The sequence below is a fragment of the Anomaloglossus baeobatrachus genome, chromosome 4 (genome assembly GCF_048569485.1).
Source record: "Anomaloglossus baeobatrachus isolate aAnoBae1 chromosome 4, aAnoBae1.hap1, whole genome shotgun sequence".
Taxonomy (NCBI): Eukaryota; Metazoa; Chordata; class Amphibia; order Anura; family Aromobatidae; genus Anomaloglossus; species Anomaloglossus baeobatrachus.
This window is the reverse complement of record NC_134356.1, coordinates 341,362,880-341,382,460: the sequence shown is the minus strand read 5'-3', so window position 1 is coordinate 341,382,460 and position 19,581 is coordinate 341,362,880. Positions and strand designations below refer to the sequence as shown.

Below are 19,581 nucleotides of genomic sequence, written 5' to 3'. Positions count from 1 at the left end.
CCAAAATCAAGGGGTTCCAACCTTACCCTATTCAGATCTGCTCTTCTGTGGGGGGCTACTCACAAAAGTCACCATCTGTAGACCTGCTCTTCATAGCGGTTTGCTAGACCTAATGCCTATGCACAAAGCTGGAAAACTGCCACCAGCCACACATCACTGGCCTGTGAGCCACAGGTTGGGGACCCCTGCTCCAGTGCAATAAACCTACTGCTTCTCTACAGTTACTGCTAGTCACCAAGTAATATATACAGTTAGGTCCAGAAATATTTGGACAGTGACACAAGTTTTGTTATTTTAGCTGTTTACAAAAACATGTTCAGAAATACAATTATATATATATAATATGGGCTGAAAGTGCACACTCCCAGCTGCAATATGAGAGTTTTCACATCCAAATCGGAGAAAGGGTTTAGGAATCATAGCTCTGTAATGCATAGCCTCCTCTTTTTCAAGGGACCAAAAGTAATTGGACAAGGGACTCTAAGGGCTGCAATTAACTCTGAAGGCGTCTCCCTCATTAACCTGTAATCAATGAAGTAGTTAAAAGGTCTGGGGTTGATTACAGGTGTGTGGTTTTGCATTTGGAAGCTGTTGCTGTGACCAGACAACATGCGGTCTAAGGAACTCTCAATTGAGGTGAAGCAGAACATCCTGAGGCTGAAAAAAAAGAAAAAATCCATCAGAGAGATAGCAGACATGCTTGGAGTAGCAAAATCAACAGTCGGGTACATTCTGAGAAAAAAGGAATTGACTGGTGAGCTTGGGAACTCAAAAAGGCCTGGGCGTCCACGGATGACAACAGTGGTGGATGATCGCCGCATACTTTCTTTGGTGAAGAAGAACCCGTTCACAACATCAACTGAAGTCCAGAACACTCTCAGTGAAGTAGGTGTATCTGTCTCTAAGTCAACAGTAAAGAGAAGACTCCATGAAAGTAAATACAAAGGGTTCACATCTAGATGCAAACCATTCATCAATTCCAAAAATAGACAGGCCAGAGTTAAATTTGCTGAAAAACACCTCATGAAGCCAGCTCCGTTCTGGAAAAGTATTCTATGGATAGATGAGACAAAGATCAACCTGTACCAGAATGATGGGAAGAAAAAAGTTTGGAGAAGAAAGGGAATGGCACATGATCCAAGGCACACCACATCCTCTATAAAACATGGTGGAGGCAAAGTGATGGCATGGGCATGCATGGCTTTCAATGGCACTGGGTCACTTGTGTTTATTGATGACATAACAGCACACAAGAGTAGCCGGATGAATTCTGAAGTGTACCGGGATATACTTTCAGCCCAGATTCAGCCAAATGCCGTAAAGTTGATCGGACGGCGCTTCATAGTACAGATGGACAATGACCCCAAGCATACAGCCAAAGCTACCCAGGAGTTCATGAGTGCAAAAAAGTGGAACATTCTGCAATGGCCAAGTCAATCACCAGATCTTAACCCAATTGAGCATGCATTTCACTTGCTCAAATCCAGACTTAAGACAGAAAGACCCACAAACAAGCAAGACCTGAAGGCTGCGGCTGTAAAGGCCTGGCAAAGCATTAAGAAGGAGGAAACCCAGCGTTTGGTGATGTCCATGGGTTCCAGACTTAAGGCAGTGATTGCCTCCAAAGGATTCGCAACAAAATATTGAAAATAAAAATATTTTGTTTGGGTTTGGTTTATTTGTCCAATTACTTTTGACCTCCTAAAATGTGGAGTGTTTGTAAAGAAATGTGTACAATTCCTACAATTTCTATCAGATATTTTTGTTCAAACCTTCAAATTAAACGTTACAATCTGCACTTGAATTCTGTTGTAGAGATTTCATTTCAAATCCAATGTGGTGGCATGCAGAGCCCAACTCGCGAAAATTGTGTCACTGTCCAAATATTTCTGGACCTAACTGTAGTTAGGTCCATAAATATTTGGACAGTGATGGAATCTTTGTGATTTGGGCTCTGTGTGCCATTATTTTTTTTATTTAAAATGAAACAACTGAGATGCAATTGAAGTTGAGACATTCAGGTTTAATTCAGGGGGTTATATAAAAATAGCAACAACAAGAGGAATAAATATCCTCCAAAAATTAAGCATTACTTACAGCAAAGAAGGGCTGCAGTTGTAAATCGCCCAGGCCAAAAACTAGTACTTTAGTGGAGGCTTAGCTGCTTCCTGCTAAAGTGCAAGCATCACATGTGCAGGAGGAGCAAATCACACACACACTTCCAAAAAATGGAGGGGGCGATTGCTGCATGATAAAACTACACACTGATGGCTTGCATAGAGCGCTGTTCACACATTCAGATGCACAGTCACAAGCTCGCAGCCTATTAGGTGACGCCCATAAAATTAGATCAGGCGGGCTGCCAAACTGTACCCCATCTGTGCAACAGATAGGGACAGGGACTCTAATATGCAAGGAGTAACAAAAAGGGGCCTGGCTGCATCCTGTACAAAAAAGGAGGTTTTACTTGGTATTATGGCCATTACTTTGCTGTAAGTAATAATTTTTGGAGGATATTTATTCCTCTTTTTGTTGCTATTTTTATATTTAGTGTAGGGACCTACAAGCATGAGGTTCCCATGACGAGGCTTGTAGGCTTCCATATTCTGGCCATAATACCAACTAAAACCTCATATATTTTTGTACAGGATGCAGCCTACTCCTTCCAGGTAGGACATCACTCAACAGGCCCCTAACACATAGGGGGCAGGGGTCGAAGCATGATTGTAGTGGAAGGAAGAAAACATAGCCAAGCTCACTAACCCAACTAGGGACCTACAAGCATGAGATTCCCTGACGAGGATTGTATGCTTCCGTATTCTAACCAACTAAGGCTATGTGCACACGCTGTGGATTTACCGCGTATTTGCTACAGAAAATGTTTAATAACTTTTGTGCAGTCATTCCCCAGCAAAACCTATGGGTATAAAAAATGCTGTGCACACACTGCGGTTTTTTTATACCTGCAGATTTACCCACGGAATTTCGGCTGCGGAATTAATGTACATATCACTTCTTTTCTGCAGGTCCCTGCGGTTTGGCCATTAAATATTGGTAAAAACCCGTGGGGACCGACCTGCGGAAAAACCGCACCAAACCGCGGCAAAACCGCATGCGGATTTCATTGCGGTTTTGGTGCGTTTTTTTACCGCAGGTGCGGGATTCTTTCAGAGGGTCTGGTTTTTCCATAAGAAAAAGTCATTTTCTAGTGCACACATGGCCTTAAACCTAATTTTTTTTTATACAGGATACAGCCAGGCCCCTTTCTGTTAGGCCTTGCATATTACAGTTCCTGTCCCTGTATGATGCGCAGTTGAGTATGGCGTTGCAGCCCACCTGATCTAATAATATAGGCATCACCTACTAATAGGCTGCGAGTTTGTGACTGTGCATCTGCAAGTATGAACAGCGCTTTGTGCAAGCCATCAGTGTGCAGTATTACCATACAGCAATCGCCCCCTCCATGTTTGGAAGCGTGTGTGATTTGCTCCTCCTGCACCTGTGATGCCTCCACCTAGTGGGGGTTTAGCTGCAACCTGCTAAGTACTAGTTTTTGCCTGCGCAATGTATAACTTAAAGGGGTTGAAAAAAAAATATCATGTGAAACATTTAGGAATTGCAATTACTTTTCTACAAAGCCTCCTCATTTCAGGGCTCAAAAGTTATTGGACAAAGTAACTTTACTACAAATAAAATGTTCATTTATAATACTTTGTAGAGAATCCTATGCAGGCAATGACTGCATGAAGTCTGGAAGCCATGGATATCAACTAACACTGGGTTTCCTCATTGGAGATGCTTTGCCGGCCCTTACTGCAGCTGATTTGAATTGTTGCATGTTTGTGGGTCTTCCTGCCTTAAAGGGAATATGTCAGCAGGTTTTCACACCTCATCTGAGAGCAACATAATGTAGAGGCAGAGACTCTGAATCCAACTATGTATCAGATTACTGGCTTCAGCTGTTCTGACACAATCAGAATGTTTAGGCCTTATGTGTATGCTGCAGGTTTTTTTATGCGTTTTTTGATGCAGTTTGTTGCCCAAATCTGCTTCTCTCTCCTTAATGCGGCAAAGTTAGAGAAATCTGAAGTACTCTGCGCACATTGCTTATTTTTTCCTTGCAGTTTTGGGTACAGGAAAAAGCAAAATGTCAATTGTTGGTGCGTTTTTTTGTTGATTTTTTTTTTTCTGCGTGTTTTTTAACTCTTCCAGTCAATGCTTTCACTAAAACAAATGGCACAAAAATGCACTAAAAACACATGCATTTTTTGGTGCATTTTTTGGCCACAAGGTGCAGGTTTTGCTGCAGATAATGTCTGCAACAAAAAACAGCATGCGTAAATAGCCTTAATTTTAGTGATGTAGCAGAGCTGAAGGAGAGGTTCCGCCCACACCAGGCTCACGATAGAGATGGTACATTAACAGGGAGGTGTCAATCAGAGGAGGTGCCGTGCTTGTCTGCCCTACATATGACTTTGTAGTTCTACCATTATAAGGGTTCTGCTGTTTAAACAAACATGGCAAATAATCAACAGATCAGACTGAGATAACGCATGCATCCCTGAAATCTATGTTTTAACCCTTGCAGCATTATGGCTTCTGCTTGCATAGCAAAAGCGTTCTGACAGATTGCATTTAAGTTTTGTCTTGGGCTTGTGAAATGGGGTTGAGCTCTGGTGAGTGACTCCATTGCCATTGCTGAATATTCCACTTTTTTTTCCTTAAACTCCTGGGTTGCTTTCTCAGAACATAACTTTTATGTAACAATTATCCATTGTAAATCTAAAATCATTGATGGATAATGAAACAAATACATATTATATAGAGGATAATATGTTTACATCCCGTATTCCTAAATCTGGATATCCCCCATCCAATCCTGCATCCCAATAATGGATGATTTATAATTGCTAAAGCATTACATTTTGAAAACCATCTTAGTAAATGTCATCAAAAAGCATAGTATTTCCTAAAGAACAACAGCAACATTGTTAAAAGTTCAATTAAAGGGGGCTCAGTCACCATATTGGACAAAGGATTGTATGAGGAGGGGAGGTTAATGACATTCTCCAAGAGGAAAGCATATATCGTAAGATTAGCTCTGATCCAACTTAAATTATCAAGACAAATGGAACCATTATTGAATGATGGCATGGATGTGGGTATGCTAAACAAGAAACAAACGGAATACATGAATCCCTCTTTTCTCACAACACCATTGTTTCACACATTACCTAACATGCATAAGGACAAATTTTCTCCACAATTCAGGCAGATGGTTTCAGGAATTGGATCAGTGCTGGAACGCACATGCACCTAGTTAGAAGAAAGGCTACAACCCGTAGTGCAACTCTCTCCAAGTTATGTTCAAGTTTTAACATCTGTGGACCAAATGAAATTCAAGAAAGATCCTACTTGGATTACTTGTGACATTAACACATTTTATTCATCGATTTACAATTTCATATCACAATTTCACGATTAGCATTTGAGTCTCTTAAAGAAAACTTAACAAGTACACCAGCTATTCAAACAGCCTGAAAGGATATATTGTGAACATTACATCTTTCCTAAGGCACAATAATTATTTTGTGTTTTCAGGTCCACTTTGTATACAATGCCAAGGTTGCTTGCTCTATGGGAGCAACATTTTCACCATCTCTTGCAAATATCTATTTGAATTGGTGGGAGGAGACATTTATATATATGAAGGGGTTCTCCATAATATAATTATATATATATATATATATATATATATACAGTCATATGAAAAAGTTTGGGCACCCCTATTAATGCTAACCTTTTTACTTTATAACAATTTGGGTTTTTGCAACAGCTATTTAAGTTTCATATATCTAATAACTGATGGACTGAGCAATATTTCTGGATTGAAATGAGGTTTATTGTACTAACAGAAAATGTGCAATCCGCATTTAAACAAAATTTAACCGGTGCAAAATTATGGGCACCTCAACATAAAAGTGACATTAACATTTTGTAGATCCTCCTTTTGCAAAAGTCACAGCCTCTAGTGGCTTCCTGTAGCTTTTAATGAGTTCCTGGATCCTGGATGAAGGTATATTTGACCATGGTATATTTGACCAGGTATATATATATATATAGTTGAGAACCCCTTCAGAAATAATTTCTTTTGGTAGGGTTGTTTCATCGATGATCTTCTCATCATGCTGATACAGTGTTTAACAAGCAAGCGATTATCACTACGGGACAACTGGCCTTGTGTATCCTGGGCCAATAGGCCTATCACAGATTGGCAGCTTTCTGTGTACACTGTATAGTGACAGAGAGCTGCTAATCACTGGTGTGTCTGTGGTTATACAGGGCTTAACATTCCAAGCTCTGCTAAATCTGCAACAGAAAACTGCTGTCTCAGTCTTATTATTCTGCCAGATTACATAGCAAAAAACCTGCTGACAGATACCCTTTAACCCCTTAGATCATTTTCTTTGACTGTAGCCAATGTTTCCCATTTAAGGCCCTGTGCGCTCTAGAAAAAGGATTTTTCTCAAGAAATTTCTTGAGTCTGAAAGATTAGCGCACTTGCGTTCAAAAAATGCACTAATAACGCACCGAAAAACACGTGCGTTTTTATCACGTTTTTTATTCGTTTTTTATGTGTTTTTTTCCGCAGGTTGGTCCCTGTGGTGTGTTTTTTTTTTTTTTTACCATTATGTATGGCAAAAAAACGCAGGTGCCTGCAGAAAAGAAGGGACATGCATATTCTTTTTCTCAAAAAATTCTGCAGAAAGAAATGTTCTTGAGAAAAAAAACGCAGTGTGCGCACAGGTATTTTTTTTTTTTTCATAAGTTTTGCTGGGGAATGTCTGCAGAAAGGTTACAACCATTTCCTGAAGAAATTTCTGCAGCAAAAACGCTGGTGAAAGGCAGTGTGTGAACAAGGCCTTATGTTGTTTTATATGGTATTTATCCTAAACCAATGTACCGCATTTAAACTTTTAATATTTCAGATTAAAAAATATGTGTAGGAAAAACGGGTTTAATGCCGCGCTAAAGGAACACTGATACCAGTAAGATGAAAATCTCTTTTTTTTTATTTTAGTCAACCGAACGCGTTTCAGAGACAAGGACCGTCTCCTTCAGGGAAAAAAAGAAATCATACATGCAGTTTAAAGCCTGGTCACTTATAGAAGACTCTATACCGCCATGTTAGCAGCTCTGACGTCAAAACAACCACATGGTATCAGAGCGGTGACTCATAGACACGTGCAAAAGAGCTGCAAGGATCATGAAAAAAAGAGAAAAAAGGAAGAAAGAAGAAAAAGAGTGAAAGGGGAAAGTGATTCCCATATACATGTGAATGAATCGCTGGGATAGTGGAAATGAAGGGCGCATGCGTGAAGAGACTAAGCAAGTTTCAGAGAAAGTAGGGTGAGCCGAGTTCAAACCGTAGGAAAATATAATAATGCGCATGCGCACAGAGATAGGTGAAATCCAGCGGAGGTAACCAAAGTTCAGGACCGTGGGAAAAAAAGAAGCCATGTGCAGATAATAGCAAGAAAGCTAGTGAACAGAAAAAAAGCATCGCACATGATAACATATACATATATAAGAATAAAAAAATCTTTTAGATGGGTGTTTGAAAAGAAATTTCTTTAGGATAAAAAATTCTAGATAAAATACGGGAATTTATGCAGATACATAGAACACAGTAAATGTGAATTGGAACCAAACATGATTGTGAGGTGTAAACTGTAAAAGGGTGTGCTGGGGAATAGTGTTCAAAGACTCCTGGAGCGCAGTAAATGTATGAAAGAATCACAGAGACAGTGAAGAAAAAGGACGCATATGTGAGGAGACTAAGCAGGTTTGAGAGGGAGTCGGGGTGAACTAGGTTTGAAACAATTGGAAAATGTAGTACTGCGCACACACACAGGGGCAAGCGAAAACAGCGGAGATGACCAAAGACCATGGGGAGGGAAAAAGCAAAACCGGGTGCGAATAACAGCAAGAAAGCTGATATATAGGAAAAACAGTATTTAGAATAAAATCTAAATTATTGGCAGAAACCTAGTGAAAGTGGAACTGACATAAGTGAAAGGATCATGATAAGAAGAAAACACACATTTGGTACATTACAATGACACCGGTCATTACAACACTCAAAGTGGTACATATGAAGAAAATATATATATTTTCTTTTTAAGAAAAATTGATAAAAGACGGCATAAAAACGCGCTGGAAAAAAGAACAGACAATATAAATATAATGCACATATAGATATATAAGAATAAAAACCTTAGGCTGTTGTTTACTAAATATTCAATAAAAATATTAGATACAATTCTAGATAAAAATATGCTAATATTGGCATAATTAAAAAATGACAACCATTTAAAAAATAGAACATGGCACAAACCATGAAATAAAGGGCAAGATCTCTGTGCGCATGCGCATTATTATTTTTTCCCACGGTTTGAACTCGGCTCACCCTACTTTCTCTGAAACTTGCTTAGTCTCTTCACGCATGCGCCCTTCATTTCCACTATCCCAGCGATTCATTCATATATTCACGGCTTTCCAGGAACCTCTAAACACATTTCCCCAACGTATTATGTTACTGCCCTACACCTCACGGTTACACTCAACTATGACACACAATTTTTCTTTTGTGTCCTATGTGTTTGCATATGATCTCTTATGCCTCACCCAACACTTTTATCTTCTTTCCTCACATGAAATGCCATTTTTTCATGGAACCCCCCCTTTTTCCTACCCGCTCTTATGAATATCTTCACTATTCTTTTTTTCTCTCACCAAAATTCTCACCGGCTGAGATAGAATAATGGTTATATATACACCCCATCATGTCCAGCCCTTTACCTGCAGGTTCGCATTCGGATCTACACACTTCATTTTGCACAAAAATATTTTTTCTCTAGCTATCCATATTAATGGCACAAGAAACATATATATTTTTTATTTCAATTTCATTTGTAATGCACCTGTTTTTGAGTGTGCATGTATATGGGAATCACTTTCCCCTTTCACTCTTTTTCTTCTTTCTTCCTTTTTTCTTTTTTTCATGATCCTTGCAGCTCTTTTGCACGTGTCTGAGTCACCGCTCTGATACCATGTGGTTGTTTTGACGTCAGAGCTGCTAACATGGCGGTATAGAGTCTTCTATAAGTGACCAGGCTGTAAACTGCATGTATGATTTCTTTTTTTCCCTGAAGAAGGAGACGGTCCTTGTCTCTGAAACGCGTTGGATTGACTAAAATATAAAAAAAAGAGATTTTCATCTTACTGGTATCAGTGTTCCTTTCGCGCGGCATTAAACCCGTTTTTCCTACACATATTTTTTCTCCGCTATTTCTTGAACGGGGCCGCTGCTGGGACCACGCAGACACTCATATGCTGCAAAAGGAGTTGTGACTGTCACAACCCGACCAGGTGAGTGTACCTATCCTTACTTCCTTCACGTTTTTATACCGGGTAAGACCCTATTGCGCCTTCTGTTTCCCCATATAGTTTTTAATATTTCAGATTGGAAGTTACATTATTATTCAGAATGTACATGCAAAATTACACAGTGCAGCTAACGGAAACCAAGGAGCTGATACTTATGTGGAGTTTCACCTTCATGGGGGAACAGGTTATGGACGAGGAATTTCAGTACCCCCAGAAGAGGATTCAGATGTCAAAGAACTACAAAAGTGAGTAAAAAAATTGCTACCTTTATTTGGCCATTCTCCATCTTGGAAAGAAATATGGTAACATAGTAAAAAACACTTTATGCATAACGCTATTGCAGTATTCTAAATGTGTTTTCATATACTTTTGTTACATAAGTTCTGAGATTGTTGTTGATTATTGAAAATGGTTTACATTTGAAGGATGCCATCCACTGCCCATAGGCTTCCACTTGTCCTAACGGATGTCTGTGACCAGACGGATGCCATCAGTCAGCTGTACACCATCAGTAGGCTCCCACAATATGAAAAATGGATGTGTTATAATGTACCATATTTTTCGGACTATAAGATGCACTCCCCCCCCCCCCCCAAATGTTGGGGGTGCATCTTATAGTCTGAATGTAGGGGAATGAGGGTGCTGCGGTGGAGCAGGTCATCGGTGGCACGAGCAGCCTGTAGCAGCGCCTGCCGTGACCATGTGGGCCCGCTCATTTCATATGCATCCTCCCGCCCATCATCTCTTAGCGCTGAAGTCGGTGCTGACAGGTGGGCGAGATGATGGGCGGGGGATGCGCACATAGTAAAGAGCCGTCCCGCGTAATTATCCCTGGCAACTACAGCCTGGAGTGATCATGTGTGTCTATATTCACTGCTCCCTGTGCATCATCATCAGTGCGGGGCACAGTGAATAAGTATTCTCACCCGTCACCACTGAATACAGCATCGTGATGTCGTCCTGTCTGCCGGCCGCTGCTGTGTGTGGAGACTAGCGGTGACGTCATCGCTGTGTGCACGGCTCCACACACATCAGCGAGCAGGCAGACAGGAGAACATCGCGATGCTGCAGGGGAACGGCTCCACACGGGTCAGTGGCGCTGCTGCTGACACAGACAGGAAGACGAGTGATGCTGCTGGAGTGAGGAAAGGTGAGTATAAACGTTTATATATTTTTTTTTTTTGTGTGTGCCACAGGATGTAGGCCATATACCAAGATTGGGTATATTGCAGGATGGGGGTATATAGCAGGATGAGGGCATAAACCAGGATGGCACTATGTAGCAGGATGGGGGTATATACCAGGATGGCGATATGTAGCAGGATGAGGGCATTTACCAGGATGGTGGTATATAGCAGGATGAGGGCATAAACCAGGATGGCAGTATATAGCAGGATGGGGGTATATGGTAGAATGAGTGCATATACCAGGATGGCACTATGTAGCAGGATGGGAGTATATACCAGGATGGCAGTATATAGCAGGATGAGGGTATAAACCAGGATGGCAGTATATAGCAGGATGGGGGTTTATAGCAGGATTACGGCATAAACCAGGATGGTGGTATATTGGTATATAGCAGGATGGTGGCTATACCAGGATAAGGGATATATATATATATTATATATACACACACACACACACCGTATTTTTCGCTTTATTAGACACACCTGATTGTAAGACGCACCCCCAATTTATTTGGTGAAGGAAGAGAGAATTATTTTTTTTATGTTAAATGGGGTCCATCTTATAATGCCAGTGTCCATCTAACAAATCATATAGGGTATATGTCTTATAGCCCCCCCCCCCCATCCTAAAATTAGCTCCCTTAATCTGGATATGGCCCCCTTTCTTGAATATTGCCCCCTTGTGCTGGCACATGTCCCCCTGTGATGCCACATGTCCCCCTGTGCTGGCAAAAGTCTCCTTATAGCTGGCACAAATCTGAGGCTGAACATCGGTGATTCAGTGCAGATCCAAGGCAAAAAGAGGTTTTCCAGCAGCACGTCCGGTAATATAAAATTACTGTTTATTCCATAGTCAATTAAAAATAGGACATCAATGTACAAAAGAGGGGGTCATTCCCTCATACCCTTCGAGGTTATAAAGAATCGCTTACGCGTTTTGGACGCAGCAGAGTAGCAAAACCTGCTGATAGATTCCCTTTAGCTCCTAAAGGCCTGGCATTGTAAGTATTTGTTTGTGAGGGTTTTATATTTGTTTGTCCCCTAAAGTATTTTAAAATGGTTATTTTTGTTTTGTTTTTAAAGTGAAAATTATTTTTGATGCAGATTTATTTTATTTTGCCATGCTATGATTTAAAGGGGTTGTTCACCTATCGGGAAACTTTGTTTATTTGGGATGAAATGTATTTTTTGTAGTGGGTTTTCATTAACATTTTGCACAGTTTCGGTCTTAGGGCTCTCTGTTTTTGTGCATATTCCACTTTGATGTGGTCTTAGGTGATGAATCAACTGACTGTGCTTTAAAAAGGCATGTAAGGCCACGTTCACATATTAAGTATTTGGTCACTATTTTGCTGTGCTTAGTATGTGAAAAGGCAATTCCAGGAATGGAACAATTACAGGAAAAGTATCTTAGAAACACGGGCACCACTTCTGTATTCTTCACCCATTCCTGTTTTTTTTTTTTTGCTTACAAACAGAGGTGAAATACTGACAGACTACTCAACATGTGAACGTGACCTAATAGTTACAAAATCTCCCCTCACAATGAGCTCACTGATGGATTCTCTGTTAACTGCATTCTATAGCTTTTGTGTTGCAATGTATTATTGGATGCAGGATCAAACTGTGCAAAATTGTTTTTTCCAGTCCAAAATGCATGCACAACAAAACATAAGAGTCCACAATGACGGAACTTTATCATGTCTTTGTACCTTGGAGAGTCCATATTTTTAAGTTCTTGTATGCTATACTAAACGTGTATTCATTGTTGACCTTTATTTGTTTCATGTAAGGTTCCTGGATGCTGTAGATCTGAAACCGAATCAGCCTGCGTTTGATGTAACCACATCAGATAACCAGCTAGGTATGTAAGATATTTTGGCAACTAGTCATGTAGTATTAAAGGGAAAAAATACTATTAACCTGCAAGTTAATAGAATTTGGAACCTGCCGCCTCCCACAGTGAGAGCCCTGCTATTGGGAGGAAATTACCATAATTTTCGTTTTTATAAGATGCATCCAAAATTTAGAGAAAAAGGTTAAAAAACAAACAACCAAAAAAAAAAAACAGCCCTTTTTATAATCTGTTAGTGTCTTATCTTAGAGGTAGCAGCGGTGGTGGAGGGAGGCCTCAAGAGGCTGGGGCGGTGGTGGAGTAGGGCGATGGTGCGGCGAGTGTCCCGGATGCTAGCTGCAGGCACTGTGAGGCAGGGAACATCCAGAAACTGTTGGCAGTGCAGGCTTCAAAGAAATAGTGCCTGAAGTTGTAGGCTCAATGAGAAGCCGAGATCTCATCTGCGCATGCGCCACCTCCGGGCGCCATTTACCTTAAGTTTGCTGCTGGGAGATCAATGGACCCGGAGATGGTGCGTGCGCAGATGAGCTCTTGAGCCAAGAGATTCATCTGCACACGCATCGACTCCAGGCACCATTATTTGAAGCCCGCATCGCTGAAATTTTCAGGATGGGCCATGCCTCAAAGCCCACAGCCCAGCGCCCGCAGTATCGCCCCTGCCTCATGTGACCATTCACCATCTCCCGGTAAGCTACATTCAGATTATAAAACGCACCGCTCCTCTTACTTTCAAATTTTTGGAAAGAAAAGTGTGTCTTATTATCCGAAAAATTCTTGTTAAATTACTTTGGCCAGTACACTATTGTTATGCAGTCTATAAAATACATGGACAGTACCCTGGCAGAAAATACCCTCATCCTAATCCCCAAACTTCTCTTTTATAACTCCGTTATCATCTGACCTGTTTGCTGATGAAAACAAATGGCTTTACATCCCTGTTGTAGTTGGTGGTGAAATATTATGTATTTTTTTATCGTAAAGTATGCTTTGAGTGTTTCAATTAGAATTTATCTAGTTTATACTTTTCAAGCTTGGCACAAACATGAAACCATTTTCGCTGCCTTTGTGATCGTAAATTATCACCTGTCCACTAAGAGATAACTGGTAGATTGAAGGGGTTCTTATCGGTGAGATTGCCACCGATCACCAGAGCAGAATTTCCTTCTCCTCCATAATAAGTGTAAGGGCAGGGGCAGACGGCCATAGGTTTTCTCATCTGAGAGAATATGGCTGATTATGCAAATGACACACCAATCATCTTAGTGTGATCCGAATCTTTCAGATGCAAGAATCGTAGAACTGAGGGAGGGGAATATGGAGACCAAAATTCCCCCATCTTCCACTTTGTGTCAGTGCATGAAAAGCTGATGACATCTGAGTACAGTCCAATGTTTTTCATGCTCTCATTGGCTTGCATGGCTTAGTGCAATCCGAATATCAGGTTAAACTCTGACATGTAGTGATTTTTCATTTTTTGTTGTTGTTTTCTTTTTTTTTTTTGTTTTGTTTTTTATTTCCTTGGACTGCTAATGTCCGAGGAAAAAATATGACGTGCTTGGCTCCATAGAATGGGATATACTGTAGACAAAATGAGCACCCGTTCTTACCCGGTATAACTGAAAACAAACAAGTGAAGTGGCCGCTCACATTATGTGCTTGTGTCTAACACAACCCTGAATTGAGCCTATAAAACAGTTGCTGCAGAAACCACGAGCCCTAAGGCTGTAGAAGAGCCAAAAATGTAACCAGAAGAATGATGTGGTTGTATCCGCTGCTGTGGAATGATGAACTAGCCAATACACTGGTTGTAGATCAAAGGTGGTTTATTTTAATTCGTTTTGAAGTGACTTTCCTGAGAAAGAAGTGGGGATCAGTTCAAAACGCATTGGAATAAACCACCTTTCATCTACAACCAGTGTATTGACTATTTCATCGTGCTACAGCAGCGTAGAGACAACCACATCATTTTTCTGGTTTTATTTTTGGCTCCGTAAACTAAAAATGGTCTGAGCACGATGTGATGTATTGTTGGATCCCACTTAGACTGAAAATATGCCCATCTGCCCCTGGCCTTACTCAAAAATTGTGATACTTTGCACACAAAAATGGCCAGTTTTATGTGAGCCCAACAGCCAACGGCAAGTCATTAGTGTAGGCAGGGACTCAACAAAAACAGGTTGCCTTGCTGTTGGGCTCACATAAAACTGGCCTTTTTTTGTGTGCTAAGTATCTCAATGTGTCCATGTTTTTCATAGCAGTAATGCAAGTCTGTATTCCCATGGTCATTGTTCCACATATCTTAGCACTACAAAGTGCAACTGTCTTCTTTTTGTTACTATGTTTCATGTTCAGTTTGCACCTGTTCACATTAGAAAGGTAAGATGTGCCATCAGTCTTTTCTTAGATTACAGGGTAATACCTTCTGATTGAGCACTCCTGCTCTTCAGCCTCAGGCGATTTTTATTCTTCATTTGCAGGTTTCTGTGTGCCCATAAATTGTAAGGTTTTTTTTTTTTACCTAAATAGAGGCATTAGAGTAGGCAGGGATCCTACAAAAAGAGGTCACCTTGCCGTTGGCTCTTGGGCTCACAAAAATCTGGCCATTATTGCGTGCTAAGTGTCTCAATTTGTCCATGTTTTTTCATAGCATTAATGCATGTCTATATGCCCATATTAATTGTTCCACATATTCTAGCACTACAAAGTGCAACTGTCTCCTTTTTGTTACTATGTTTCATGTTCCATTTGCACCTGTTCACATTAGAAAGGTAGGATGTGCCCTCAGTCTTTTCTTATATTCCAGTACCATCATAATAGCATTATCGAGCATAATTTGAAGTTTGATTCAACAAAATCCTATCTGTCGCCTATTCTTATCTCATTTTCCGCCACAAAGTGCAATTGTGCTTAGCATGTAACATAATTCTGGGGTTAATGGTGATCAATAGTTGTTGAATGGAAAATCTGTTTGTGTTTACCCAGAAATAATTTTGGCTCGGTGTGTCAACTGCACATATTTTCCATGTGGTAAATCAAGTATGTTTAATGAGATTGCGAGCAGTATGGAGAAGAGGTTGTTGAGGCGCTATCATAAGTTTGTTTCTTTTCTTTTATCTTCCATGCAGGTCAGATGTCGCCGCCCTTTGATGCCTTGGAGAGATGCCAGCAGCTTTCTGTGACAGGTATGAAGCCATTAATGGATTTGAAGATCACAGTGAGGAAAGCTTCCTGCACAGCAGGTTGTGTAGTTATCTGAAATGAGCTGTCCTCTTGTAGGGCTCATATCAAACAACCATAGACTGTAGATGAAGGAAAGGAATATTCCCAGAGTAGAAAAACAAATAAGGCTCATTTTTTATAGATATATCTTGACGTGGAGCATATTATTTTGTTGTAGAATGTTTTACTTTCTTATAGTGCTCATGAACAGTGTAAAAGGAATGTTTTCACCCTAAAAATTAAAATCTTATATTGTGCTGTGCAGTTCCTCTGTAGAGCATGGTTATTCCACAATTCTTACCTTCCTGTTAGAGAATGATAGCTTCCTAATTTACTAACCTGTAACTGACAATGGAGCTGTCACCTTCCACTTGCCCCTCTCCTCTTAGTACACTCCTACACATTTCTTGATAACAAGTCCTTTAAATAGTGAACTATGCTCTCTAAAGTTAACACAAACAAAAAATTCCTAAAATCACAATATTATTCAATATTCCTAATAACCATTAAGTGACATAACCACATAAATAGTCCCCTTAAAATGGTACCCCACAATTAAAATGGCATCAGGTCAAAATGGTATCAGGTCAAAATGGTATCAAGTTAAAATGGTATCAGGAGGCCTTCCCTTCCTGGTTGAACAGAAGTTATCAACAGGAGCACATTGAACATCAACCACATCCTGGAAATGTTTTCTGTTAAGTCCTACTGATGGACCTGTGAAGCTGGAGAAACGAGTTGAGGCCAAGATATGATATCACACTTCTAAAAGGAAGTAGCTATTTTTGGACATCTCTGACAATATCATATTTTATACATGAATTGGAATCTTCGATACATTATTATTTGTTTTAAGAGTATAATGTATAACCAAATACTTTATTATTATTGGCGGTTACTGATGGAGTCTCTGGCTCTTCGTAAAACACTCATAGCATAATAACACTGTTAAACCAGGGTCAGGAACCTTTTGGCTAATAGGTGGCAAGGCGATTTCTTTTGGCACCATACTGAGATGTTCATGATGGTTTTTGTATTTATTTAGTGGATTGGTGGTGGTTTGGTATCGATACGGTGAGATTGGGACAGTTTCAGGGACTCCAAGGGAGAGTCGACTGTGAGCAGGGGTGCCATTTACGTTATATAGGGTGCAGACCTCTGCAGCCAGGTAGGGTGGTTTATTAGGGCAGTGGCAGGGCATTTGAGGCCTACTGATCCAGACCTGCAGTACTGTCGCTTACCCCCCTCTGTTAGCCCCGCTCCTACTGTGGGGCACAATTTTAAGGGGACTGTTTGTGTGTTTATGTCCCTTAATGGTTATTAACCCCTTAACGACCCATGACGTACTGGGTACATCATAGATTGTGTGAGGTTAATCCCCGCCCCCTGCCGTGGGTAGGCCGCAGCAATCCGCGCACATATCAGCTGTTTTCAATAGCTGACGTGTGCCTGCTAGTCGCGTGTGGAATCGCTTCCACCCGTGACTATTAACCCCTTACATGTCGCCATTATGCTGACTTACCCCGCCCCCACCGGAAGTCACGTGACATGATCACGTGACTTCCGGCGTTGCCATGGTATCACAGGGTCATGTGATGACGCCTGTAGCTAACATGAGTCATTTACTCTCAACGCCGGAATACAGCCGGCATTGAAAGTAAAGCAGTATATCTGCAGATCTTATCTCTGTAGCTGTGATCAGCAGATATGGCAGAGCGATCGCATTGTTGATCCATATAGCCCCCTAGGGGAACTAGTAAAATAAAAAAAAAAAAAGTTAAAAAAAAAAAAAACCTAAAAGTTCAAATCCACCCCCTTTCACCCCACTGAAAATTAAAGGGTTAAAAAAATAAAAAATATCCACATATTTGATATTGCCGCGTTCAGAAATCCCCGATCTATCAAAATGTAAAACAACTAATCTGATTGGTAAATGGCATAGCAGCAAAAAAATTCCCAACACCAAAATTACATTTTTTTTGGTCGGCGCAAATTTTGCGCAAAATGCAATAACAGGCGATCAAAACGTAGCATCTGCGCAAAAATGGTACAGGTAAAAACGTCAGCTCAAGACGCAAAAAATAAGCAGCCACTGAGCCATAGATCCCAAAAATGAGAACGCTACGGGTCACGGAATATGGCGCAAAACATGCGTCACTTTTTTTGGACAAGCTTGTGAATTTTTTTGAACCCCTTAGATAAAAGTAAACTTATTCATATTTGGTGTCTACAAACTCGCACCGACCTCATTCATCACAACAACACATCAGTTTTACCATATAGTGAACACGGTGAATAACATATACAAAAAACTATTGTGGAATCGTACTTTTTTTTGCAATTTTTCCGCACTTGGAATTTTTTGCTGTTTGCCAGTACACCATATGGTAAAACTTATGGTTCCATTTAAAACTACAACTCGTCCCGCAAAAAACAAGCCCTCATATGGCAAGATTGACAGAAAAATAAAAGTTACGGTTCTCGGAAAAGAGAGAGGGGAAAAAAAAATACTGGAAAAACGCAAAATGCCTGAGGACTGAAGGGGTTAAGAATATTGAATACAATTGTCATTTTAGGAACTTTTTGGTTTTTGTTAACTTTGTATTTGGAATTCCTGAATTAATCTCCTATAGTTAGCTAGAACTCTGCTTTCTAGTAAATTTTAAGAATAAGATATGTGTAAGGCATACCACCATTTCTGTCCTTTATGTGACTTGTATCCTGCATTATTTCACCAGTTTCCCTATCTGCAGGATCTACCTCTAATTCACATTTCACTCTGAGCTGGTGGGAGGAGACTTGCTTAATTTTCCCGTACTAAATTCAACACACAGAGGGAATTTCTGTTATTTTTTCTTTTTGTTTCCAAAAATACAGAAGTAGCAGCATGGAGGAAACTATTTATCAGTAGTGAGCAGTGTATCTGAGAATCCAGCTCTGCGATACACTAGCTAGAATCTGCCCCATCTGTTTCTCGGCTTCACACTTTGCTCTCTCCTCCTACTTTTCCTATACATATTGTTTAGTAGGCTGTGCAACTTGACACCTTATTGTTCTTGGCAGGTTTTATTTGTCTTATGCAATTTACATTTCTGACTGATTGGGGAGTTCAAAAGGCAGGCTGAGTAGTAGAAGTGGCTCTTAAGAGGAGAAAGAATAAGATTTCCCAGAAAAGATATCTTACAAAGCTTCTTACACGCGCTTGTACTAGTCATATATGCAAAGTTTGATGAAAGTACAGTTCCCATTTAAGATACTGTATTACATTCAAGCCATGGTATCACATACAGTAAGATTTTAGTAACTGATGACCACTTTGGCTCTGTTACAGACTCGTACACATTATGCATATTTTTACAGTCTAACCATGGGGTTGTGTAGTTTGACTTGGTAAAATCTGCACATTGTAGCCTCGGGAGTGATAAGACAATTCTGTTCTCACTGCAGTCTGGAGCAGAGGATGGGTGTGATACACTGCAGGGAATGAAATCTGACTTCTACCCTTTGTATGTTTGCATTTGTAATGTCATTTTTTGTTGTAGTACTTCCTGCTTATCAACAATGGTGGATAACCCCTCTTGCCAATATCACGAAAAGCAAGGCTCCTCAGAAATTTCGGATCAGAGCAAGACTGAAAAGTTTTCAACCCGATCACCTGTATCAGTCCCTTAAGCTTCATTGCGCTAAGTGTAATTCATTGTAAGTAATGTATATATTAGTGTGCAAATAAGAAGTCCGAGTCAAATTGAAAGTGGGAAGTTGACTTAAGATTATTGCCATCCCTGTACAGCCGACTTCTCTCTACCCTCTATACCCCCATAAAACACACTTGTGGATAGGCCATGTACGCATGTTTCCAGGTACGGGAGA

General features: G+C 40.4%; 1 protein-coding gene across 3 annotated transcripts in view; it reads left to right on the top strand.

Annotated features, from left to right (window-relative positions):
• The window catches only part of POT1 (protection of telomeres 1), a 175,132-nt gene that overhangs the window by 96,824 nt on the left and 58,727 nt on the right, over positions 1 to 19,581 (top strand). For 2 of the 3 annotated variants that reach the window (XM_075345081.1, XM_075345083.1), the window contains 4 exons: positions 9,511 to 9,695; positions 12,431 to 12,501; positions 15,618 to 15,674; positions 19,254 to 19,410. In XM_075345081.1, coding sequence (XP_075201196.1) covers positions 9,511 to 9,695; positions 12,431 to 12,501; positions 15,618 to 15,674; positions 19,254 to 19,410 — 470 coding nt within the window. The remainder of the gene's footprint in view (positions 1 to 9,510; positions 9,696 to 12,430; positions 12,502 to 15,617; positions 15,675 to 19,253; positions 19,411 to 19,581) is intronic. The other variant, XM_075345082.1, reaches the window with a different exon arrangement.